At 40.3% G+C, this 26,458-nt stretch overlaps 1 protein-coding gene and 1 long non-coding RNA gene across 4 annotated transcripts in view; one reads left to right on the plus strand and one right to left on the minus strand.

Annotated features, from left to right (window-relative positions):
- Window positions 1-17,175, plus strand: part of LOC144375046 (uncharacterized) — a 94,877-nt gene extending 77,702 nt beyond the window's left edge. Inside the window, exons 2-3 of the long non-coding RNA XR_013434356.1 lie at window positions 13,612-13,793; window positions 15,608-17,175. This is a non-coding gene — a long non-coding RNA (uncharacterized LOC144375046). The remainder of the gene's footprint in view (window positions 1-13,611; window positions 13,794-15,607) is intronic.
- The window catches only part of Stac (SH3 and cysteine rich domain), a 141,418-nt gene continuing 124,356 nt past the window's right edge, over window positions 9,397-26,458 (minus strand). For all 3 annotated transcript variants that reach the window (XM_021732056.3, XM_005317346.5, XM_078038161.1), the window contains 3 exons: window positions 23,253-23,304; window positions 23,013-23,150; window positions 9,397-10,984 (listed from right to left, as the gene is read on the minus strand). In XM_021732056.3, the coding sequence (XP_021587731.1) occupies window positions 10,886-10,984; window positions 23,013-23,150; window positions 23,253-23,304 (289 nt within the window). In that variant the 3' untranslated portion in view covers window positions 9,397-10,885. The remainder of the gene's footprint in view (window positions 10,985-23,012; window positions 23,151-23,252; window positions 23,305-26,458) is intronic.

The following is a 26,458-nucleotide window of genomic DNA, read 5'->3' on the forward strand; positions in this document are numbered from 1 at the left end:
ATATCCTCATCTTGTGACTGAGGCCACAGTTGCTACTGAGGAACAGGGACATAAGCCCATCCCTTCTACGGATCTTGAATTTGATCTCTATCATGGTGGGTTTTGTTGGCCCACTTAATCTGCTATTTATAGGTAGAGGTCCTGGTGTGGCCTAGACATGCCATGAGGTGGGAGGGTGTGCTAGTAATGGCAGAGGAAACTGAGGATATTTTTTTTTTTTTTTGCACCAGGGATTGCACTCAGGGGCCTGCAACCACTATTTTGTATTTTATTTAGAGACGGGGTCTCACTGAGTTGCTTAGTCCCTCGCTGTTGCTGAGGCTGGCTTTGAATTCGAGATCCTCCTGCCTCAGCCTCCCAAGCCATTGGGATTACCCTGTTCCTGGCAAAGCTGGAGATTCCAAGACTTTATGGTACTTTGAATTTTTTCTTGGCCAAGGCAGTCAAGCCTAGCATTCTGCCCTCAAGGAGTTTAGTGTTTATTTACAGCGTTTATTCACTGTAACATTTTAAAGTTAACAACAGTCAACCAGGAAGAGATGTATGCAATGAGTGGTTCTGATAAGGGCTCTGAGCTTGGTCTGGGGTCTCCAGTGAAGACTCCACTGCAGGATCCGGGCTTCTTCTGTAGCCCTGGGGGATCCACTGGAGGGTTTTGAGCAGAGAGGTAGCAGGATGAAAATGATACTTTGGAATGACTTCTCTGAAGGTTGTCTCTGAAGAAGAACTACCACCTAAAAAGGCTGTGCAATGGTGGAGGAGCTGTGAGCACACGGTGCCAGCGGGATGCTGCCAAGCAGGCTGGCTGACCTCACTGTGCTGCCCTATATGGCTACAGACTCAGCCATTCCCTCCTGACCTCCCCCATTTCTAGCGTGCTCCCTTTCTTGTTCCTCAGAGCATCTTCACTTCTGTTTCAGCTCTCCCAATGCCAACCCCAAGGAGAACCCCTGTAGCATATTGACTTCACCCATATTTCACTATATTCCATAAACCTCTTCTTGGGTTTCTTCCGACCTTTCTTGCCTTGAGCATGCCATAGTCTCCTTGTTTCTCACAGACCTTTCTTGATTAGTGTCCCCTTTCTCCCCTGCTCTATCAGTTACTCATTGCTGCAGAATGATTGCTCTGTCTTGAAACAGAGAGTGTAGTTGATGAACAAATTGCAGCCGAGGCTAGGGAGGCTCATTATCTAATGATCTCCTTAGCATTTAACAAAAGCCTATCTGTGACTTCACTTTTTGCTGTCTCTTATTTCATGAAGCCAAAATTCATCTTTCCCTTGGGAGGGAAATAGAAATTGGAAGGAGAGAAAAAAATAGTTTTCATCTGTTTTTTTTGAGGGTATGAAATTTACAAGAGATGAGAAAGCTACAATTTTCTTAAGAAGGCTGGATTGTTTCTGGGGTTGGTGAAGTCTCTGGGTGCTGCTGGTGATGGGGATGGTGAGGGAGGAAAGGGTTACAGAGAGAGACACACATCCTGGAACTCTTTGCCTTCTGACTGGCCCTGGGCTGCAGCCAACATCCTTAGTGTAGGCTACTAGGTGGCAGGGACAGTTGCATTTGGATACTGGCCAGATTGAGAGGCGAGCTTAATTAATTTAAAAATAGCTGGTAAAAAAAATGTAGAAACAGACACATAAGCTTCTTTACAATCAGGAGGAAAAAGTTTCCAAAAAAAAAAAAAAATCAGACATCCATTGGTGTGGGTCACCACACTGGCTACACACCATTACCATGCTATTGGATTTTTCCTATTCCGTTCAGTTGACTTTTTTAGTGTCTTGGGAGTTCTTCCTCTGTTCCTAATCTGTTTTTGCAGAGCCGATTCCTCTTTGGCAATATTCTTAAGGCACAAGAGCGGGGTCTGGTCACATCTCTCTGATGAGTTCTCCACCATCCCAACTGGCAGTGTGATGTTCTATGCTTCCCATTGATGCTGGGACAGATTACCACAAACTTAGGGGTATAAATGATACTACTTTAGTTATCTTACCATCTTGGAGATCAGAAGTCCTAAATGGGTCCCACTGGGCTGGGACACACAGAGGCTTTCTTCAAGGGTTCCAGGATACTTAGCCATGGTCCAGCTTGTGGGCTCTTTGGCAAAACCAAAGCCCTGCAGGTAGCAGGACCCACCCTTCCTAGAAGTAAGTTTGGTGGCAATCTGTTGTGGCTTCATCTGGTCACTTGAGAGTTTCACACTTCAAGCCAAGCCCTCTGAAAATGTTTCTTCCTTCAGCGGACACAGCTTTCTCCCTGAGCATTCTGAGAAATAGTCAGCTCAGTCTTGCTATGTTGCTAATGATTCTTTAGAGCCTGGTGCTGCCTATACTGTCTGAAACCTCCTCTGAGCCTAAGTCTACTTCCTGCCTCTGTCCCTGAGACTGGCTGAGACTTTGGCCCCTCTTTGTCCCACTCATCTTTCCAACAGAGTATGCGACGCTCCTTAGAAGGCTTATTGTCCTGTTAAATACAAGAAACATTTTTCTGGTCCTGAAAGCCCACAGATTTATTTCCAGCACTGGCTCAACAAGATTTGCCTTGTATTGCTTCACCGCATTGAGTTTTATGGTTTTATTATCACATGACTTCAAGAGTATTGCAGTTTTTAACTCTCTTGTCCCTTTAATTGTAAGGGAAGGCTCTTGTTCGGTCTGCCATGAACATGGTGGAAATCTGACCCATACCAATGAATGTCTGTGATTTTTTTTGGGAACCTTTTTTCCTCCTGATTGTAAAGAAGCTTGTGTGTCTGTTTCTATATTTTTTTTACCAGCTATTTTTAAATTAATTTTTAAAATTTATAGATGACCGTGGAATGCATTTTAATTCTTCTTACACATATTAGAGTATAATTTTTCATATCTCTGGTTGTGATCCTGTAGTATGCTGTTTTTAAGTCCTTTGGTATAGACTGAGGAAAGAGATAGTTGGGTCAAACTGTGGTTCCATTCCCAATTTCCCAAGAAATCTCCATACTACTTTCCATGTTGGCTGCATCAATTTGCAGTCCCATCAGCAGTGTATGAGTGTAACTTTTTCTCCACATCCTCACCAACACTTATTGTTGTCTATATTCATAATAGCTGCCATTCTGACTGGAGTGAGATGAAATTTTAGAGTAGTTTTGATTTGCATTTCCCTAATAGCTAGCACATTTGTTTCTATTTTGATGATGTTCTAACCTTTATTAGTCTATGATTTTTTTTTCTGAGTTTCTAAACATCAGAATCGATGTGGGAAGTCCTGTATGGGTCTTCTTTCTCTTGAGTTGAGATCTGAGCCTAAACTTTCATTGGCTTGAGATGCAGCATGAATCAGTGAAAAATCTCTCCCTTCTATCCCCACACCAGAACCTTATCCAACCCTGTCTCCTCTTCCTTCCCAGATCCGCCATCCCCCATCCCATCTTTCATTCATATTGTTAATATTCCTCAAATACTTGACACTCCAATGGGGGTAAGCACAGTTTTATACTGCAAAATTTTAAAAATTGCCTTGTCCTCACAAAAATTGAACTCCACCTTCTCTCCACAAAATACTCTTTCATCATCATCTATAAATTCTAGTGAGACTAAAGTGCTTCACATGTTGGGAAATTAAAATAGACAGAACTGAGAAGCTGCCTTACCACTTTCAATCTGAAATAACCTTCTTGGAAATTGAGAACATTTCTAGCATGAGGATTTTGCATGTTTGTAAACCCTGTTCCAAGTGGAACCAGCAAAGTTTCAGCACGCTACTTTGGTTCATGCCACTTTCTCTATTTTAGCATGAATCATGCATTTTTATTATGACTTGTATGATTATGATCTTTTTCCAGTGAATTCCAACAAATCTTTGTTGATTTCACTGCAAAAATAACACCCATTATGTCTTAGTTCATTTTGTGCTGCTATAAACAAAATATCACAGTCTGGATCATTCATGATGAACAGAAATTTTTGGCTCATAGTTCTAGAGGCTCAGTGTCAATGTGCCAACTTCTGGGGAGGACCTTCTTGCTGTACTGTGCTGGAATGGAGAAGGGAATGCAGAGGACAATGGAGAGGGGAAATGTGTGCTTTACAATATAAACAACTGTAATTATTGTTATGATAGGAGCAATGGTTTCAAGATATTAGATTTATAGATGACTGTTGTAAAATCTCTACAATAACGGCATTATTCCCTCCATGAGGGTGGAACCCCCAGACACCTTGCATTAAGCCCCGCCTCCAATACTGCTGGTTTAGAGATCAAGTTTCCCACACATGAACTTGGGGGGACACATTCAAACCATAGCACCTTCTAATGACCAAGGAAAAATTGACATCTTGAAGCCAGTAGCTTCACCACATGATTTGCCAAGTTCAGATGTAGAGATTCTTAGGCATGAGTACTTCACCTCAGCTCCTTCTGTGATTTTTCACCCTTATTTCAGTTGGTGTTCACTGGAGCCCTGATCTTTCAGGACTTGGAAATGAGAACGTACTTTCCTTTGAAAGTTGAACTGTACAATTAGCACAGAATGGATCAAATCAGAGATCCTGAAACTCACTTTGAAAAGAGACACTTCTTGGCTAGGGCCAGACTTACTTGAAAGTAAAGAACGGGGTGGCTATTCAGCTATAGATGAGGTGAGGTCACCGGTGCAAGTGTGAACACTGGCCACTTAGGCCCTGGATAAGGAGAAGTCTTGTCCAACAGCTATCCAATGTGGTTAATCCCACTGGGCATTGGCTCTCTCAGGCTGTGTCCGTACGATACTATCAAACCACCTCTAATTCCCATGGATTGCTTTTCCCATGACAAAGGAATGCAGTTGTCCTCAGGAAGAGTAAGTTTATCACGTCCAATCAAGTTTGCCTATCAACATGGTGACTGTCAATATCAGTTCATAAGTTATCATCCTGGGATTATGTGACTTTTTTGAGATTGTTGAATATAAGTCCTACTCTGAACAATGGAGTTTTCCTCAGTGTATGATTACATCAGATTTCTGAGTATGTAGGGCAGAGGGTACTTTTCATAGATCACAGGAAACTCCACAAGTATAATGCAAACTCTTCTGGTACCATTTCTATATCACTGCTTGCTTTTTACGCCAATCATCTATAATTCTAGTGTTTTGAGACCATTGCTCCCATCATGACAATAATTACAGTGGTCTATATAGTAAGGCATCATACTTGTTATAGGTTCAAAATCTGGTTCTACCTTCTATCAGGGATATGATCTGGGGCAAGTGACCTTATCTTTCTGGCTCTCAGTTTCTTCATGTGTAAAATGGGGCCAGTAAGACTTAGATCTCAGTATTCTTGTCAGGAACAAGTGGATTCCTACCATGCAGCAAGTGTTATTTTTTTTTATTGGTTGCTCAAAACATTACAATGATCTTGACATATCATATATCATACATTTGATTCAAATGGGGTATGAATTCTTATTATTCCCACGTGTACAGATTGCAGGATCACATTGGTTATACAGCCACGTTTATACATACTGCCATACTAGTTTCTGTTGTATTCTGCTGCCTTTCCTATCCCCTTCCTATTCCCCTTCCCATCCCCTCCCCTCCCATCTTCTCTCTTTACCCCATCTACTGTAACTCTGACTCAAATTCTCTACATTCAACATTAAAGTTTTCTAAGAATATCTTTGGAACCTCTTCACTTAAAAATGATTCCTTTATAATATGCTCCAGGAAGTCCAAGAGAATATATACTTAGGACATGATCTAAGGAATTTGGTCCAAAATTAGAAGGTGTGGCTGTGGTGGAGAGCACTGGTTGTCATATCTTTCCTCCAAGGCTGACAAGGAGGAATTGATTGCAGTTCCTTGCAAAGTGTCTTTCATTTCAGCCATACTGTTGCTTGGTCTTGACTTCTTTGTCTTTGATAGAGTACATGAACAGAAGCAAATAAGAATACAGATAACCCGATTACTTTAAAGATTTATTTTACACACACACACACACACACACACACACACACACACACTATAGACATGACTTTTCCTCCAACATCCATTGAACATTTATAGAAATTAGTCATATATTATTAGCACAAATTAAAATGCCAATTAATTTCTCAAAGTGGAAACCATACAGACCATATTTTCTGGCCATGATGTAAAATGAATGGATTATTTATGTGCACATACATGAAATAAAAAGCCAAAGAGAAAAATCAAAAGTGTAATTACAGAGCATTTAGAAATGAATGCAAATAAAAAAATAGCTACTCAATGTGGTTAAAGCTAAACTCAGAGGAAGATGTGTAACCTCAGATTTTTTTTTTTACTTCAATGAAAATAAGGGTTAATAAAATAAGTACATAGGTTTTGAGAAGCTGTAGAAGGAAGAAAAATTTCTCCCATGTATAGAAAAAGATGAAATTAGGAGAGTAACCCCAGAGCCTGAGTGACGCGAATGGAGCGATTCTAAACACGACCACCATTGCTCTTGAAAATAGGTCTTTTACTTTTCCAGGCTGCATTTTCAAGGCTGCAGTACATCCAGATTTCCATGAAGACATGGAAGGTGCTCAACAGCTATTTAAATTTGACAAGATGATAAAAATCTCTACCAGTCTTTCAATTTTAAAAGGGAACTATTAAAATAAATAGCCATTATCTTATTAAACTTTCAAGATAGATTAGAAGTTTGTATTACCCACCAGAAAGATTGAAGACTATTTAAAATGCCATATTGGAAGCTAAGACATAATACATTCCAAGGGTCAAAAACACCAGGTGTTGAACAAAACACAACAGAATGGCAACTGAGAAAAATCTCAGTGATGGTTAGAGGGTGTCATTTACTAGTTTTGATTTTCTATCCAAGTTATTTTTAAGGGTTTTTGTTTTGTGATAAATTTGTGAAGCACACCTGCTCACTGAGTTTCCTGGGGATGCTATTTTGGGGAATGTTGAACTTTTATTCCCAGATCTATACCAGCCTCGTCCCTGCTTGCCTGTCAGCATGTGCTAAAGCTTTCAGACCACAGCAAAACTACTCTTCTTCCCACGTTTTCTAACCCTGGAATATATAGATTCCCACTTTCTCTTACTCCCTTATAATCTCAGGTTCCAGAGCAGATTTTCTTTCAGGCTTAGTTATCAATATGATCGTGTACATTTGGACCTTTCAGTACTTCATAAGGATCCCAGTGAAATGTAGGAAAAGAGAGGTTATTAGGAGCCTTGAGATTATTACGATTCTATATAATAGGAGAACTCTCTACTGCAGAGCTTTCCCAACTATATTTCCTGGAACTTTGTTCTAGAAGGGGCTAAATAGTTCTCCATAGTTCTAAATCCACTTTTTGGAATATTCATCATGAGAATTAGCAAATGAAAGACTCTGAGAAGTTCTGAGTAAAGAAGTCAGGTAACTTAAATAAAAGCTTCTGTTGGAACATGTGGTTTACAGAGGTTTTTTTTTTTTTTTTGCCTGGACCTGCCTGGAGGCACTGTAGTTAAGGGCAGGCCAGTAGATTGCCTTCCTGTGTCTCTTCTCTTTGAAGCAGCTAGACACTTGAACCAGTTTTTGGACATCAGGGGTGATTTTTCTTTTTTTCTTTTTCTTTTTTTTTTTTTTTTTTTTTTTTTTACCAGACTATCTGCATGTGTGATCTTCCCATCAAAAGTCTTCCCTTTAATAACAAAGAGTATTAACTCAAGTACGCTCTTAGCATGTATCATTTATTATTCTACTTGTAGCTTTAAATATGTAACCCAGATTTTGAATTCTTCTGGGAGTGGGTGAGTGGGGGATGTGGGCATGCATGCATTGGGTGTATAGTTGGGAAGGAAGAATAGTCTGTGAGGTCAACACTACTGGCAGCCATATGGGCTTTCTTTGCAGTCCTACTGCCCACATTAGGGTGCCACAGATAACCTGCTAGTGATGGGGTGAAGGAAGTTCTATTCTGAATTTTTGGAGCCCTGAGGAATATTCAATCAATTTTCATTTCAAATTTTCCATGACAGAAGTAAGTCCTTCAGCATTAGTGGTCAATGTAGGGCATAGCTTCCCTGGTACAGTTAGGTATGTGACATCCCTTGGCTGGTGGCAGGGGCAGGAGAAGAGGAAGCACAAGGATCTTCCTTCACACTCTACCTAATATTCCCAGACCCACTTTTTTTTCTTTAAATTCTTTTCCCTTCTTCCCTGTCCTCTCATCAGTGGTTACTCTTGGGGTCCTCACCTCATCTCCATTCTAGCTACTTCTTTTTTTTTTTTTTAAGAGAGAGAGAGAGAGAGAGGGAGGAGAGAAATTTTTTTAATATTTATTTTTTAGTTTTCGGTGGACACAACATCTTTATTTTTGTGTGGTGCTGAGGATGGAACCCAGCGCCCCACGCATGCCAGGTGAGCATGTTACCGCTTGAGCCACATCTCCAGCCCTAGCCACTTCTTGAGTCTTGGAAATCTTAAGGCTCTGGTAGGTCATAACTATCTTTGTTCTTGTCATTTCTGGAGATGCATAGGGGAATTCTGATTGCTAAAATCTGTGTGTGTGAGAACCATCCATGGCCATCTTTAGGGAACACTAGACATCTCGCATTCAGAGAGTTAACTGCTTGCCAATACTTGATGATTGCAAAGATTTGGGGTCTCATTGTGTCTTTGACTCAAATGACAAAGTCCTGTTCTAGTGACCTTTTTTTTTAAAAAAAAATTTATTTGTTCTTCTTACTTATACATGACAGTAGAGTCTATTTTCACATATTTATACAAACATGGCATATATTTTATTCTAATTATAATCCCAGTCATGGGGATGTACATCATGTTGAGATTCGCTGTGATATATTTATATATGCACATAGGAAAGTTGTGTCAGATTCATTCCACTGTCTCTGTTTGACAATAACTCTAAAACTTGGTGACTAAACAAAAAAAATATCCTCCCTATTTATCTTGCTCATAACTCTGTAGTGTGTGCCGGGTTCAGCAAAGATGATTCATAGTTACTATATGATGTCTGGGACCTTAGCTGTTGAAAGGTGTGCTGTCTTCTCTGGGTCTCTCTTGCATATGGCCTCAGGGTAGGTAAACTTACATGGGGTCTCAGGATTTTCACAGCGAGTGTTCTAGAAGATCAAGGCAGAAGTCGCAAAGATTGTTTTTGACCTCACACAGAAGTCATGTAGTATCACCTAGACTGTATTTCATTGGCCACCTGAGACCAGCCCTGATTCAATCTGGGAAGAGGCTACACAAAAGGAAGAACATCAGGAGGTAGGTATCATGGGGAACCATCTTGGAGGCTGGATACTACAGTCTCCTTCCATTCAACTTGAAAAGGCAGACTGATGTTTTAAAAATGCAAATTGAACACCACTGTACTAAAGATAAGTCCCTGGATATGGCTCAGAAAGAAGAGATCAGGACACATGTTTTCTTGCTCCTTCCAGCCACTGTGTTGTCTTTATTATATGGAAAATTCGATTAGAGGCAAAGAGCATTGATACTCGGCATTCACTGTTACAGAAAGGCAGTTGTGTTATCCGCGTGGGCTCTCAAAGAATCCATCTTGACTCTATCCACCTGGGTTTGCCTGTTGTTTCAGAAAGGGAGAAAACTCTGGATGCTGGCTTTAAAATGAGAGTAAGGCATCCAAACTACTGTGAAACCAGCAGCCACCCCATCTCAGCTCCCAACTTCATGCTGAGCAGTAGCAGAAGAAATAAATGGAGACTAATGATGCTTTGGTTTGAGAAATAATGCTTACATGCACAGGATGCATCCACTTAAGTCTTTTAAAAACCAATTATTCTAATGATTTTATTGCTCTGTAACAAAATAAACCAAACTGACATTGATTCCAAGGTCATTGTGAATTGAAGTTTAACCGTGTGAATGATTTCTAGGATGCAAGTGTGAATGCTAGGAGGAGGCTTGAGGAGGAAGGCATCACAGTATATTGTATTCTTGTAAACATTAGTACAAGTACAGAGTAATAGAGATTCTGGACTCCCCTTGATGATGCTAAATAGGCCCCCAATTCCTCTGCTTTCAGAGGGATGAAGCATTAAGGATTCCTTTCTATTGTATGCCTGCTGGGGTATGATATACTGACCTAAGAAAAAATGCGTTCCGATTTCTTCTAATATGCTGTTATTGGTTCCCCTCCCTGTTCCTGGTTCCCTGAAAGATGAGCTCCACCTCCAAAATAGATTCCTACAGGATGGCATAAGGGGAAAATGCTGTCCCCAATATAGAGGCTATAAAATGAAAATGGATGCTTTTCTCCACATTCTCTCTCCCAGCTCCCTATCCTTTGGGAAAGGACTTCATAACTGAAAGGACTGTGTCATCCTCAATAAATAAGGGATTTGTGTCCCCCCTATCCCCAATGCTCCTCGCTGCTTCTATCTGTGCCTCAGATCTGGTTACCTCTATTGGTAACCAGCTGGGAGCTGGAGTCTCCGCAGAGAGACTGACTGCTTGGAGTCTGAAGTGTGATGATGCTGATTGGGCAGTACTGGGGACAAAGGTCTGGAACCAGAACAACACTTGGTTACACAGAACTGAACCTCATGCTGGGGCCACACCATAGACTGGAACACCCTCCAGCCGGTTGACTTACACCACCCGGGCAGGGAAGGAGCTGAGTCCTGGGGCAGCTGTGGCCTAGGGCCCTGCTGCCCCCCAGGTATGCTGGCCAAATCTCAGCCTCATCCCCACCTCTAGCAGCCAGGATGCGCTTTGTGATGGGCCCTCTGCCGCGTGGCTGCTGCTCCACAGTCTCAGATCCTCCAGTCTTGTCTCCCTGTTTCCGGGGGGGCCGGGTCAGTGCGACAGCTCCTCTGGGTGGACACAGTGAGATGAGCAGACGGCACTGCAGCAGAGCTGGCCTGCTGCACAAGGAGGAGGGGTCAGCAATCAGACATTTTCCAGGACATCGAGGGGGACAAGGCCTCTCTTCTTTCCACTGAGCACTCTGATAAAGCCGTCTTGTTCTTCTTCTGAAGTCACACAGATCTGAGGTCCCAGGAAGAAGAAGCAAAAGACTAGTGTCAACAGGAAAGAAGCGAAACCCTGCAACTTACGTCACTGCTGCCTGAGGTCACGGGAACACCAAACCAGGAGCAAGGGCTCAGGCCGGGTGATGGTGGGAGTGTGGGGGAAAAAAATGTAAACAGTGTATCTCAACCTCATGGACATCCACAAGACTGGGATCTTCATTAGAGTAAGATATATTCCATGTTTGTATAATGATATCAAAATAGATTCTAATGTCATATACAACTAAAAAGAACAAATAAAAATTTAAAAAAAAAATAATAAAGACCATTAGCCCAGTTTCCACACATACACACCAAAGTGAGGTGAAAATCTGGCTTTGAACCTAGCCCAGGCAGTGAATGTTTTCTGGGCTTCAGTTTTATGAATGAGGATCAATAAAATGGAGCTTAACTATACTGTGACGGAGTGAGAAAATACTAATGACAGAGGCTGGCAAGTGGTGTGCGAGTTTTTAATACATTATTTAAGGAACCAAAATAATAGCTGTCATTCAGAAGGCTCCTATCATGTGCCTGCAATTTTATAGGTGCCTCATATAATTGCAGGAAGTCAAAGGGAAATATTTCATTCCTATTTCCAGGCAAATACACTGTAATATCTCCTGTATTCCAAAATAAGGCATCTGTGTTAGACTTAACAAGTTGGTGGCAAAAACCCACTTGGGGACCTCTGACACTCACCACTTGGGGCTCCTGAAGGGCACATTGAGGTGGATGTAGCCAGGTGTAAATCAGAAGAGGTTTTTTGAAGAGAGCTGTCAGTGTGTTGTGAATGGCTCCCACCTGACCTGCTTCTATGGGTGGGGAGCTCTGTCTTAGGTTGGATTCCCAAGAAACAGAGCTGAAGATAGGGAACCTTGTGCAGTGACTTACTGAGAGGGTGCTCTTAGGAGACAGGAGGAGAGGGCAGCAGGATGGGATGAGGGAATGAGTCAGGCAAGGATGTAGACTCAGCGGGGGATGATTCTGGCCTCACCTCACATGGCCTCTGGAGCATGGGTTGCACCACACTGTGATCTCACTTTGAAATAGGGGGTCTGGCCTTTTGGGTCCCATGTCAGTAAGTCATTGGCCACTGGCTGATGTGGGACATGAGAGGCCCATCCTACAAGTGGGGCCTCATTGGAGAAGGTAGAAGAGTGGTTAGCAGCCGATAACAGCAACTGGGATATGGGTGAACCCATTTAGTGAAAGGGATGCGGGCAGGGGTCCAACAGCCAGAGTGGGCTGTTCTTGTCACAAAGAGCAAGGGGCTTGAATGGGAAACTTAAAGAGCTTGATTTGTGAACTCTGGGGCTTAGGACACACAATGGACTGGTATCTAAGTCATGTTGTTTTGGAAATCTGCTGTGTAAGAAACTTCATGGGGAAAAGGCTCAGACAATTTAGGGAGCTAATTGGTAAGAGCAGAAAATAGCTGTTTCACCAAGACCAGATGTGGGTTATGCATAAGAGAAATAGCCCAGGGGTCATGTTGGATCATGCCAGATCCTGATTGGGTCAGTAAACTCCCCAAGAAGATGTACCACCCGAATTTCAAAAGCTGAGACCTGTCATGGCCCATGCCAAAAACACAGCAGGGGAGAGACCCCCTGTGATGGACAGAGAGCATATGACCTGAAAGAATCCACAAAACATGCTTCAAGAGAAGCTTTTACCTTTAATGTCTCCTGCCAAAGAGTAGGTCTTTTTTCTTACCAAAGTGTGCCCAAATCCCACCATCCTAAGGATCAGTCTAGCCACTCAGCAGCAATGAGAACTGGAACGTCTGCCCACTTGTGCCGGCTGTTCTATGTGCTTATTGAAAATCTGTTCAATTTAAATATTGGGTATGATTGTACATCTTGGGTACAGCTGGGAATACAGACATTCACTGAGAACCCTCACCGGTAATGAGGGCAAAAGCCAGGTCGGCTTTGTTCACTGATTATCACTGTGGAGAAGGCTTACAAACCGACAATAAAAAAGCAATTAACATTTTTTTGAATGGATTCATGTAGGAAAGGGCGCTAATGGGAAAACACATGTCAACCTGAGGTAGCCTAGGTGATAAGAAAGACTTTTTGAAAGAAGTAACATTTAATCAGAGAGAGGGGAGGGGGGCCCGGGTATGGTGGAAAGGAAGAAAATGAGACTACAATATGAATAAATTCTAGTATCAAGAGACTTTAGAACTTTGGAGTAATTGAAAAAGTTCAATGTAGCCACAACCAAGAGATAGAAGGGATGAGAGGTGTCAGAGGAAGCCAGAAATGCTGTCAGGGCCTCAAATGTGCAGGAAAATGCAAGCCATGCTAGGCTCTGCCAAGCTCCTGAGATCATCTTCTGATCTATCTCATCGACTGGAACCGGGTTGCAAGCCAACTACTGAAATAATCACTGACAAGAAAGAAGGAGACCACTTCAATCAATTCAGTTAGGATTGCCAGAATCATGTAAGATCTAGGTGGAGAGCAGAATAAAACTGGGCAAAGGGCAAACATGACAATTGGTATTAACTAGTAGGGCATTAAAGGGTTTTAAGTGGAGAAATGAGTTGCAAAATTTAATTTAAAACACTTTTTTTTTCACCTTCTCTCCCAGTCCTGCCCCTCCTCTCCTCTTTTCTCCTCTTTCCCTTTTTCTCTCTAGCCAGAAGATTTCCTAAGGCCAAGACAAATTTTCTTCCCATACTGCTAAATCCTAACCTGGTCAGCAAGCAGTGCAGACCCAACCTGGGTGCATCAAGTATGCAGCAGCGGTGAGCTGGATACCTCAGTACCAAGGTAGGTGCCGCAGGTACAGTGCAGAGGCATCCCCACTGCATGGTACACCATCTCCAGGCAGCCCAGTGCTTGCTTACCCTCCAGCTCAGCTATGCCGTGCCGCTCACTATGCATCTGAGATGTTTCTTTCCTAATATGGAACAGAGACACTTCATGGTCTTCTGACTTTCAATGACCCCATTTCTTTCTAAATCTTGTTTCCCAGAGCATAGGCTCTTCCCTTGATTGGAGGTCCCTGTTTTGGAGTTAAACTTTTAACAGTTAATGCTCAATCTTGATCTCCAAGTCTTTATTATTATTATTATTATTATTATTATTATTATTATTATTATTATTATTATTACACTCATGTTTTCATTGTGATGGACACTAAACTAGACTCAGACTAATCCACACATCTTTTCATCTGGGAAAATTTAGTTCTGCATTGATTACTGTTTGTTCTAATGAAACTAGAGAAATGGGGTGGACTATCTACTAAATAGTCCCCTAAAAAGAGGTGCATTAAGAAGAAAATCTTTTTCCTTTTCTGGAAGGGATTCATGGAGTAGCTGCAGCCATTTGAGACCTGTGGCAGAGATGGCTAACATCTCAAGAATAACAGAACAAAAGGGTTGAAGAATTTAGATCCCTGACCATGTAATCAAGCCACCGAATTACTAACTCACAAATCACCCGGTAGTAGACCCCACTGAGAGTGAATCAGTTTGAGTTTTGCAACCTAAGGTATGGATTCATTTGCAATTAGTGTCATAACTCGTTACCATAAACGTAGTCACATTAAATAAATAAATAATGTTGCTACATTAGTGCTTTAGGTGTGATTTCAGTGAGTTTGGCTGGTTTTGCTGCTCTGGGCTTCACAGGGCCAAAATCAAGGAGTCAAGAGGGCCCTATCCTTCTGTTTCCTATTTGTCTAGGAAAGGATTCAATTCCAGGCTCATTTCAGTTGTTGTTGAGCTCAGTTCCTTATGGTTGTAGGAATGAGGTGTGTTTCCTTGCAGGCTCTAACCAGTGGCCATCCAGCCTCAGCTTCTAGGTACAGCCTGCATGCCCTGGCTTGTGGTTCCTTCCTCCATCTTTAAATCCATAATGATGTGTTGAGTTTGTCCCTCTCACTTACCCCTGTGTTTCCCTTCTCCTTTGCTCTTTTCTTTTGCATCTCCCTGCCTCAACCAGGCACACTTCTAGGTTTATAAGGGATCAAGTGATCAGATCTGGCTTACCTAGACAGTCTAGGCTAGCTCTCTATCTCACAAGCCTTGTACATGAACTAGGGGTTGGTTTTCTGTAACTGCTGTAATAAACTGTCAGAGATTGAGTGGCTTTCACAAACAAACAAAAAAGGTTTCCTCTTGCAGTTCTGGAGGTCAGAAGTCCCAAAGTCAAAGTGTCAGAGGAGCCATATTCCACCCCTACAGGGTCTCAGGGAATGCGTTTTCATGTCTTGCTCAGCTTCTGGAGTCTACCTACATTCCCTGACTCACAGATGCTTCTTCCATCTTCACAGCCATCTTCACATCTCTCTCTGGCTTCTACTGTCACATCTCCTCTGGCCTTCTTGTCTTCCTCTTGTAAGAACCTTTGTATGTTATGGAGCTCACCCAGATAATCCAGGATAATCTCTCCATCACAAGGTCCTTAACTTAAAGACATCTACAGAATTCTTTTTGCCACATAGGAAAACAAAAGTTTTATGTGTTAGGAAATGGGCAGATTTGCAGAGCGGTTACTCTATCATAAGATGAAAGCACCAAAAATATTGCAGAAAATAAGCACTTATGTCCTAAAAGACAACTCATTCTTTGATGCAGGGCGTTGAAGAAAGACTTGCCCTCCATGAGATGAGGGAAGAATTTCTTAAGGTGAAGAGATGATCTAATAAAATGCAAAGAAATATGCTGTATCCAATGGGGAGGCGGACTGAGAAGACTACAAGGAAGTAAGGATCACATTAAATCTAGAAACAATGGAAGATTGTTCTGTAACTTTGGAAAATTAAAGTGGAAACTATCTTGAAATATTCTCTTAGGAGGAGGGGAGAGATAACAAGTGAAAAATGATAAAGAGAATAAACCTATAAGGGAAATATGGTAAAACAGAGATGATTCAACCAAAGAATTGTTAAGCCTCTGAAGTTTGAAGCACTAAGATCAAAAGGCAAATGATAAATTGAGGAAAATGTTGGCCACATTGTAAATATTCTTAAAAGAGAGAAAACTTTATAAAGGTTAAAAAAAGAAAGAAATTACACAGATGCCAAATAGATATGCAATAAAATTTTAACCTCTCTATTCAGGAAATGCAGGGTAACAAAATAGTATTCATCCATCAAAATGACAGATATCAAATAGTCATGTTCAATTCTGGCAAGGATGTGTTGACCTGAATATTCTCAGAAACAGCTGGTGTGGGTGTAAATTGGCATAAGCTTTCCAGAGGCAATTTGGCGGTATGTAAGAGAAAACTTATAAAAGTTATATTGTTTTCTTATAAATTCTAAAGTATATTGTGGGGAGAAGGATTTAAGTTTAAATATGATCATTGCAGTTATCAATAATACTTTAAAGATATAAAAACTCTGAATATCCAACAATAGGGCATACTGAAATACATTCTTGTATATCTAGATGAGGGATTGACAAACTTTCTCTGTAAAGAACGAAACAGTAAATATGTTGGGCTTTGTAGGCAATATGGTTTTTGTTGCAATGACTTGGCTCAGTGTAGTGAAAGCATCCAAGGACTGTCTATATTTTATACATGTCTATTATCTATATGAATGAGTACAGATACATTCTAGTTAAACTTTATTTAGAAAAGACAGCAGGTCAGATTTGGCCATAGTGTGCTCCACTGATCTATAAAGTCTGTTAAAAATTGCGTTTTGATGACCATATATTGACTACCTTTAACAGAATGTGAAATTAAAATATGAATTGAAAGGATAGCTGGGTATGAAATATGCCCAAGGGTTTATGTTAATATTATCTTCATGGTTGAATTGTTGTGGTCACTGTTTTCTTCTATCTTTTAAAAATATTATTTAAAAAAAATTCCCATAATTTTAGTTTTACGATCTAAAATTTTTCTAGGCTTTCTTAAAAAAATTATAGAGCACAAAGAATAAAATAAAGTAGTTCTATAAGTATGTTAGAACTATGAATTTAAAGAAATGGCATTTCAAGTTGATTTAATTAAGATATTTTTAAGTTAAAAAATGAGGAAAATATACTCATGTCAATGCAAACTCTGGGTTCATAAAAAATGGATGACTTAATTCTATTTGGAAACAAGAGCTCTGTGAGAAATCATACAGTAACTGTGAGACACATTGACCCTAGAGGCAGAAATGTGATTGAATAAAAAAAGATGCATTGCATTATTTTCTGAATCAAATTTCTTCTATTTTCTTGTTAGTGTCCATTTCTCACTTTATATTTTTAGAGTTATAAATATCCTAATGACTATTTTTTAGTGCTTAATGGGTACTTTTGGGTGGCATTAACCATTGCAGATGAATTCTCTGCTTGGCTTTACTGTGAGTGACGATGGTGGCGGGGAAATAACCTTTAAGCACCTGTGGTGTCCAGACACTGCTGAGGCTTTATACAGGTCACCACAGTTAACTTTAATATCCACATTTAGAGAGAAGAGGCTACCATGCTGATTTTGAAGATCAGAATGTTAACATTCAGAGGTGATTTTGTCAAAATAACACAAAGCGATTCATTCCTGTGTGACACTGCAATCCGTATTTTCAACCATATTATATTTCCCCAATTAATGAATATGTTTTGAAATCATGCACCTAAAACAACTTAGGACACTAACATGGAGGAGAATTTTGAAATTTGTTTTTAATAATAGATTTTTAAAAATTATTATTATTATTATTATTATTGTTATTATTATTATTATTGTTTGGTACTGGGGATTGAAACTGGCTACATCACTAGTCCTTTTAAGACAGGGTCTTCATAAGTTGCTGAGGATCTCACCAAGTTGACCAGGCTGGCCTTGAACTTGCAATCCTCCTGCCTTAGTCTCCCAAGGCCCTGGGATGACAAATGCAGTTTTCTTTCAAGGGATTGATCTGTTTCACAAATCAGTTCCCACATTAATGACAAAGAGAGAATGTGTGTAAGAGTAACAAGACTTCAGTGTCTTTTGTTGACCCATAACTAAATGGAAATGACCCTTATCTAAAGGCATAAAAGTCCCTTTAGTTGTCACAGAACAACTAACTATATGACTCAAAGTGAGGTGATGGAAATGAAGACCATTCCAGAACTTTAGTTTTGATGGGAACACCTGTGGAGTCTGGAAAATAGACTAATTTCTGACTTTACTGGAGAAATTCTGATTAGGCAGACCTAGGGTGAGGTTCAGGAGTCTGCATTTTTAACAAAAGATTCTGATCCCCATGTGAGTCTTATCAGGTTGTCCAAAGACCATACCTCAAGAGACACCTGATAGGCTAAATTGTAGAGGATTATGACATTTTCCTAAAGATATGTGTCATATTTAGGATCTGGAATGCACCCAAAGTCTCATGGGTTGAAGGCATTGACCCTTGATTATGGCATTATTGAGATAATCCCATCAATAGTGGAAACTTTAGATGACCCAAAATGATCAAACCAAAATGACAGTGGACTGAAACCTCTGAAACCATGAGCCAAAATGCATCTTTCCTCCATTAGGTTGATTTTCTCGGGCATTTTGTCACATCAACAGAAAGCTAACACAGTATAGGCAGACCCATTTGATTTCAGGTTCAGGCTGACATGTTAGATTGTGTCTTGAACATGTCTAATTAATTGAAGAGGCTGGTTTTTCCCTCACACGTCCACCCCCCAACTCCCAATGCCCCAGCCAAAGCCCCACAGATTGTCAGTTCAACCATGAAAATGAAGTATGTGGAGAATTCAGGTATGAAGCCCACTCTCAGAAAAACAGTTTTGGGGAATATGCCAAGGAATCCATAGGAACCACCCATCAGATAGTTCTGCTCCTGGAAATTGATCAACTTGAGCACATTTTAATTTGCCTTCTGGTTTCACTGATTTGTATATGTTTTGATAACATAAAAACAATGCTTAATCTCCAAAGGGGAAGCACAAGGTTATGCTGAGAAAAACAATCAAACATGCTAGCAAGAATATTTAAAACTTTTGCCAATAAAGATGAACATCCTTTCTGAATTTATTTTACTCAAAAAGACTTTCTAAATTTTTGGAACAGGAAGGATACAGTTGGGTAAACTTTAGAGAAGTTGAAAGTGTTGGCATGGAATCAAGCTGGGAAAAGTGCCTGCTTGCTTTGCGGGGTGTGTGTGTGGCACTAGAACTGGGGTCTCAGTCTCATGATGATGACTCCATGGCCTGGAATACAGAATGGCTCAACAGGAAGCCCATGTGAGCAAGACTTTGTTTTCCAGGGGTCCTCTGGGCCTCAAGCATTTGTCTTTATGCCACGTGCCAATCCCAGGAGCCGCCAAGGTATATAAGTGGTTCTATACTGTTCAGAAGTTTTCCCACATGGTCTGGAACCCTTGACTCAGTACACAGCCTTGATTTGGAGTCTGCAGACCTGTGTTTGCATTCCTGCCTGACCCACTTATCCGATTTTTGTTCCACTTGCAAGGTATGTTGCCTTGGGGAACCTTTGTTGCCTGTTTTATAAAACAAATCATGAATAACCTGCAGAAATCACAAGGCAGGAGTACAAGCTCAAAGAAAATGTTGCAGGCACCTAAACTTTATAAATATTATATAATTTATACATGACATGATTAGATAATGGCTAATAAAGATGACAATATCATTATTAAGACACTATTGAGGGGTTGGTTGTAGCTCAAGTGGCAGAGCGCTTGCCTGACAAATGTGAGGCACTGAGTTCAATCCTTAGCACCACGTAAAAATAAAATAAAGATATTGTGTCTACCTAAAACTAAAAAAAAAAAAATAAATAAAATTTTTAAAAAAGACATGATTGAGAGAAAGTCTAAGACAGTATTAATTTGTTCTTTTCTTTTTGGTAAATCGAGACTAGAGATAAAAGGTTCTCTTTGAAGGGGCAGACCCAAAACAGGTCATTACAATCCCAAAAAAGGAACAGCCATGAGAGGTCTGCATATACTTTTAGGGGAGGCAGAGTGGTCTGTGGTATCTGCCGGGGTGCAAGGATGTGGGTGTTCCCTAGGTAGGCTGTCACTAAGAGGTGTCCCTCAGATGCCACCACTCTGTAGAGGCAGACAATGGCGTCTGCTGTTACCTCTTTGGGGAGTGTGCAGAACTGATATGTTATGGAAACACTAATCGTAGGAAGAATCAACATCACTGGGCAGAAAATATGCCAGCACATCCATGGCTTTTGATCTCTTTAAAGAATACATGATGTCCAAAGCAACCAGGTAAAAGAGAGGTGGCATCATTTATAAAATGCAGCATATCCTAAAGTGGACCTACCATATAAGCAATTTTGATAAAAGTGAAGAATGTCACTTATGAGCAAAACTATAGAAGCAGGGTGAAATCATAGAGCTCAGTGACAACATTTCCTAACATATTAGACAGCATATGCCTCTGGGGGTATTTGTGTTTATATATTGATATAAATAGCAGCTGCTTGCAATTAGATCTGACAAAGGTGGGATGTGGTGGTGTGTGGAGGTGTTGATAGGGTGTTGCATGTGGGCCAGCCTGCACCTGTGAAGGCGGGGCCCCAGAAAGCCATAGCAACCCTGAGTTCCTTTACATTATTAGATTCAAAAGATTAAGAATGGATATTTTTAGTTTCCTTCTTTTTAAATTTTATTTTATTTTTTATAAATTAATGATGTAAAAGTAATTTAAATAGAAAAAAAACCAACCCAACCCTCTCTTTTTCCCCAATATTTATGTTAACTGTCAATACCATTGTATCACTATATTGTTAATATTTAATTTAATGACCTTCACTGGTTATAAACCATCATTTAAGATGGTGATACAATATTTGAAGATCTCTGTTCTCTCTCCTAAGTTTCTTCTCACTTCTCCTCAGGGAGGAGATCTGATTTGGCCACATGGGCCAGGGGGTTTATCACTGTCCATTAAAGCTTCCCCCTGTCTTGCTCCTCCTGGTAGGTCACCAGCCACCTTGTCTCATTTGCCACTTACACTATACCTTTTCTTACCTTCTATGCTCTCCTAGGGCCACCAGGTGCCACAGGGTCCTGAGATTCAGCCCAGCCCATGGTGGTGGTGGTGGTGGTGGTGGTTGTGATGGTGAGGAGAGGTGGGGCAGGGATATAATAAGGAAGTCTTTGAGGTCCCTAGGTCACAATTGGTACTCCAGGTTCACCATGGTTCCAAGAATGAAAACAGGGCCTCAGACCCCATCTGCATTTACGTCTCTCCTTTTGTGTTTACCTGGGGAGAGCAGTGTGACTGGGGTCCATCTGAGTCAGAATCCCAATATTCTGTTCATTATATTATTATAATACCATCAAAACTGCTTTGTTTCCTAACATTAGGCCCTAAAGATAGTATTACTATTGGCTTAGGTGCCCTGATTGTTGGATGATGGTTCCTAGTTCTCACCATTGTGGAGCAGCACTCTGATGGTTACCTTTTTTGCCTCACCCCTCTCCATTACACTATAGAAAGTGGAATTACTGCATTCACGAAGTTGAGCAGTTTTATATCTCTCAATGTATGGCACCAAATCACCATGCAAAATGAGAGTGCTGATATATCCCAGCATTAATAGAAAAGCTAAGTTTTACTGACCTCAACCCCACTTTGTTAAAATATGCAGGGAAAATAAAATTCAGAATTATTGGTCTCTTATTTTTAATAACTTTTATTTACTTCAATAAAGGAGGAGGAATAGTTTAACTTCTTTTTTAGAAAAGCTATTCCTTCATAATTTTTCTTTTGATTTTTTTTTCTAGAGATTATTTGCATAGCCATAAAGAAAAGGAAAATCCTTATTCTTTGAGGGTGTATTGTTTCAAAATGATAAAGATATTTGGAGTCACATATGGCATATAAAATAATGGGTTATGTTGGGTAAACAATGTTTGAAACTCTAAATTAGATATTATAAAGTAATGACTCTGTATGTGTGTATGACTTAGAAACTATCTTTGAAGGCAGTTCCAAAAACATATTCAAGATATGTTTTGAGTAACTATTGGATATAGCTGCATTAAACTTATTCATGCATTTTTCATTTTGTACTTTCTTGTGGGGTCAGTCTCACCATTTTTCTCTAGTGGCATACATTGCCAGGGGGAATTTTAGAATTATTATATCAAGGACTCAGGAAGAGAGGCACTAGCTTTTGAATTCCAAAATTGGTGATTGAAGTCCACTGTGAGACTTCATTGGGAGAGAAAAAGAAATGTCTAATTTCCTGTTCCCTATATCCTCTCCTAATATATTCAGAACAATCTTGCAGGTCGGAGCATATTTTTAGCCCTGTCTCAGTTGGAAGAAGACAAAGAGAGGAAGAATAGAACAAAGCCATGTTGTGATGGTTCTATCCGCATTCCAGGGATGAGATGGGCAAGCCAGATGCAAGCACCTTAAAGACATAGATGCAGAGGTCTCAGGAACACTGACAGTTTCCTGAAGAACTCCAGATCCAACAACAGCACTTGAACCATGTGGTGACAGATACGTCTAGATAGCGGTAGGGAGATGTCCAGCTCATGGACCTGTGATAGTCCTTGGTCATCTATCTTTTGTCTATGTCTTATGCTATGATGTGAAGGTGTCATGGTCTTCAGGGAACAGGTAGAGGCTTGGAGTCTGGACAAAGAGGCTTAAGAGGGGTACCTACGATTGGAGACAAATGCAATAGACTTTGGAATAGAGTAACATCCAAGTATTCCCAGGAGATGACGATGGTACATTTTGGGCACAAACACAAAGCTCAAACTAGAGTAGCTGCTCACATGTGTAAGACTGGTCCCAGGGAAAAGTGCAGGACTCCTCACTGCCACCATGAAGTTATATGTTCCTCTGGTGAACAGACACCATCAGGTGAGCTTCCTAACATTTTAGCTGTGTGTTTTTAGATACTAAGGATGCTAATAAGGTTGAAGTAAGAAAATGTTTTCTCAAATGGAATTCTTTATCATTTAATTCATCTTGATTTTTGTGTATCATCCATAATGTGGGCTGGTCATACAGGGCGTGTGCATGTGTCTGCTTTACTCACCTGGTTCTCTTTCAGTGTTATCTGCCCCTGCTCCTTACACCCAATGAAGGTTCTAACACATCTAAAAATCTTCTCGTTTTGTTGTACTCTCTGAACAAAGTTGGCTGGAAAGAAGCCGATCCTGTCTTGAATTTTCCCCTGGAAGGAAAAAAAGGAGACATTCATTTCCATTTGTGACATTTATCGTAATTATAATTACCAAATGATTTTTTTTCCTTTTAAAGAAAGAGAAATACTTGCTTTCCACCAGTCTTCATTGGAATCTTCTAGAAGAGTAATTATGTCTCCTGGCCTAAAATGGAGAATGAATGAGTTGGATGGGGAAATAGGAGCAGGAAAAACATGAAAAACAAAAGACATATATGATATTTTGAAATCAGTAGTTTTTTTCATTAATGCAAACAATCCCACTATAAGTAGAAATAAAATAAACATGACTTTTACCAATTCTTCCTACCCAAGATCGAAAGCAAACATACTTTCTACACTGTATGTAAAAAAATAATCCTTATTTTCATTTTGACACATAGATGATCATATTTTCATTAAAAAACTCCAAAATTTAGAAGTCAAGAAGTTTCAAGGTGCAATTCCCCCTCTGTCCCACAATTCTCCTCCCATCCTACACACTTAGATGATATATAGCTAACTATATGTATTTTTTAAAAAATTATTCTTGTTAGAATATATGTCAGTAGATTGTATTTTAACATGTTATACATACACGGAATATAACTTATTCTAATTAGGATCCCCCCTTTTTTTTTTTCACTTTGGTGCTGGGGATTGAATCCAGGGTCTTGTGCATGTGAGGCATGCACTCTACCAACTGAGCTATATCCCCAGCCCCAGGGTTCCATTTTGTAGTTGTACATGATGTGGAGTTACACTGGTCATGTATTTACATATGATCATAGGAAAGTTATGTCCAATTCATTCTACTGTCTTTCCTATTCCTATCCTCCCTCCCCTCTCTTCCTTCCCCTTTGTCTGATCCAATGAACTTCTATTCTCTCTGTACCCTCTATTGTGTGTTAGCATCCATATATCAGAGAAAACATTCAGCCTTTGTTATTTTGGGTATTTTTTTGCTTAGCGGTAACATCTATAATTAATTGGTCATTCTCTTTATGATCATCTATCTCTTTGTGATCTCTTTATTATCTCCTTGTGATTGCTTTTATTTATCTCTTTATGATCATCTATAAAGTCTCAATAACTTCTTGAAATCTAGCACACTTCTGCTTAGTTCTACTTTCCCTCTTTGCCACTTTGATATTGAGGTAATTGGGAGTCTTGTTCTAGACTTGTGTGTGTTTACGTCATTCATCAAGAATGACTTGGGTTTAGCTGAAGACTGAGTGTTTGTGCTGGTTTTGGCGTTGTAGGTGTGGATGTTGTTTGCTATTTCTTGCCTCCCTCCCTGCCCCCAGCCCCAATCCAGGTGTGGGGACGGTAAAGGAGAGAGAATGTGTGCTTTGACTCCTTTCTCTCAGTACTTGCTGGAGCCTTTGCAATCCCAAGACTTACTTTTCCCCTTTGGAAACTTTGTAAACTTTTCTCTGCTGTATCTTTCACTGTTTTCTCTCATCTTTCCTTCTGGAACTTCTAGTCAACACATGTTTGACCTCTGGGATCCCTCTCCATACCTTTTATTTTTCTCACATATTTCTCATTTGTTTTTTCTCCCTCTGTATTAAATTTTTTCCTTATTTTTATCTTCCTCATCATTTATTTTGTGTCTGGGATCCTCTATTTTTTTTTATCTGAATACTAAGAATTTTTGAACAAAAAAAGCTAGCAAGTATTTTTCAAGTGTGTTTAGAAAAAAAACCCCTAATATTCAAGGGTTCTTAGTTGCTGAAATTTCTTTCTTTCTTTTTTTGTTTGTATTGGAGATTGAAAGATCAAACCTAGGCAGTCTATTCACTGAGATAAACCCCCATCCCTCCCCTTTCTGTTTTTCTTTTGCACTATGATTTCACTAAATTGCTGAGGCTGTCTTTATTATTTTCTGAAAAAATATCTGACAGTCGCTTTCTATGATGAATGCAATGTTATAATGGATCTTTTGGGGAGTATTCTATTTTTAAAGTCACTATTTCTTTCCTTCGTTGAAGTTTTTCCTGTAGGATCAGTTGCCCTGACCTTTATCTTATCAATTCTCCTTCATGTCAAAGGATCTTCTTGAACATCTGGCATTTCTTGGTTGTCTCTTTATATTAACGACTGAGATGGAGGCAGGTGGATATGGCCAGCTGGGTGGGCTTCTCTGCTATTACATCCATCTGGTCTGTGCTGGGTCTCTCTCCCAAGCATGAGGGCTGTCTACAGGTTCTGCTGAAGGGAGTGGGGTGTGCCAAGCAATGCATCTCATTTCTGTAAACTTGAAAATATAGTGTTAAGCAGTTTGGGGTCTCCTCTGCTAGCTCAGTGGGGAAATGAGGACGTCTTTCCTAACCCTGGTGAGAAAGGTCAGCTTGTTTATTTTCCTCCTAAGTAGAGCTGTCTTTCCTTTTCCTCTGCCCTTTAGAAGGTCTGGAGAGTTATTTCAATATAATTCTTCTTTCTCAGGCATTGGGGCTCACGTGGGAGCTCTCCTTAAGCATGGGTTCCCTTTCTTTCGAATATAGATATTGGTTTAGATCTGGAGTCTAAACCATTGCTGCCAATTGCTCATTATAAGCAGTAATGTGGTGGTATGAAAGGTTGGGGCTCTATCAGTTAAATACTGCTTCAATAATGCTCTGTAGCAGTCACAAATCCTAATGGCCCACTCATAGACTCATGAGTCTTGGTGCTGGCTGGCTGTTGGCTGGGTGACTTTGCCCTGTTCCACTGTTTCTCAGACCCCAGGGAACAGTGAACATTCATGGCAATGGCAGAGACTCAGGAGCAGCAATTGGAAACGTGCAAACACATGGGCCTCTAAGACTTTGGCTTAAAAGAGACACATTGTCCCTCTGCCTCATTTTACTGGCCAAAACAATTCACAAGGCCAGTCCAGACTCCAGGGATGGGGTAACAGGTTCCACCTCTGTGTGAAAGAAACTGCAGTCTCATGGCAGAGGGCAGGAATATAGGGAGAGGTGAAGAATTAGGAGCATGAATGCAATCAATCTGCTGCAGACTCCCCCCATGTTTCCCCCTGGATTTTCTCAGTGTCTATTCCAATGTGTTCCTATATCTCAAGCTTTTTTTCCCCCAGTGTTGTTTGGTTTCTGGACATCTTCACTGTTCTCACCCTAACTACAATTGCTGTAGTCTGCCAGGTGAGTCCCAAGATTCCTGGTTTTCCCTTGGCATTCTTTCTGTTTTCTAAGACTGTTAAGGAAGTATCCTTAAAAAAAAAAAAAGATATTTTTGGACATTCTTAGGAAATGGAGCAAGAGAGAAAGCAGATTCGTGTGCTCATTTTGCCACTCTGATTCAATCTCCTCTGCTGT

The sequence above is a fragment of the Ictidomys tridecemlineatus genome, chromosome 2 (assembly GCF_052094955.1).
Source record: "Ictidomys tridecemlineatus isolate mIctTri1 chromosome 2, mIctTri1.hap1, whole genome shotgun sequence".
NCBI lineage: Eukaryota > Metazoa > Chordata > Mammalia > Rodentia > Sciuridae > Ictidomys > Ictidomys tridecemlineatus.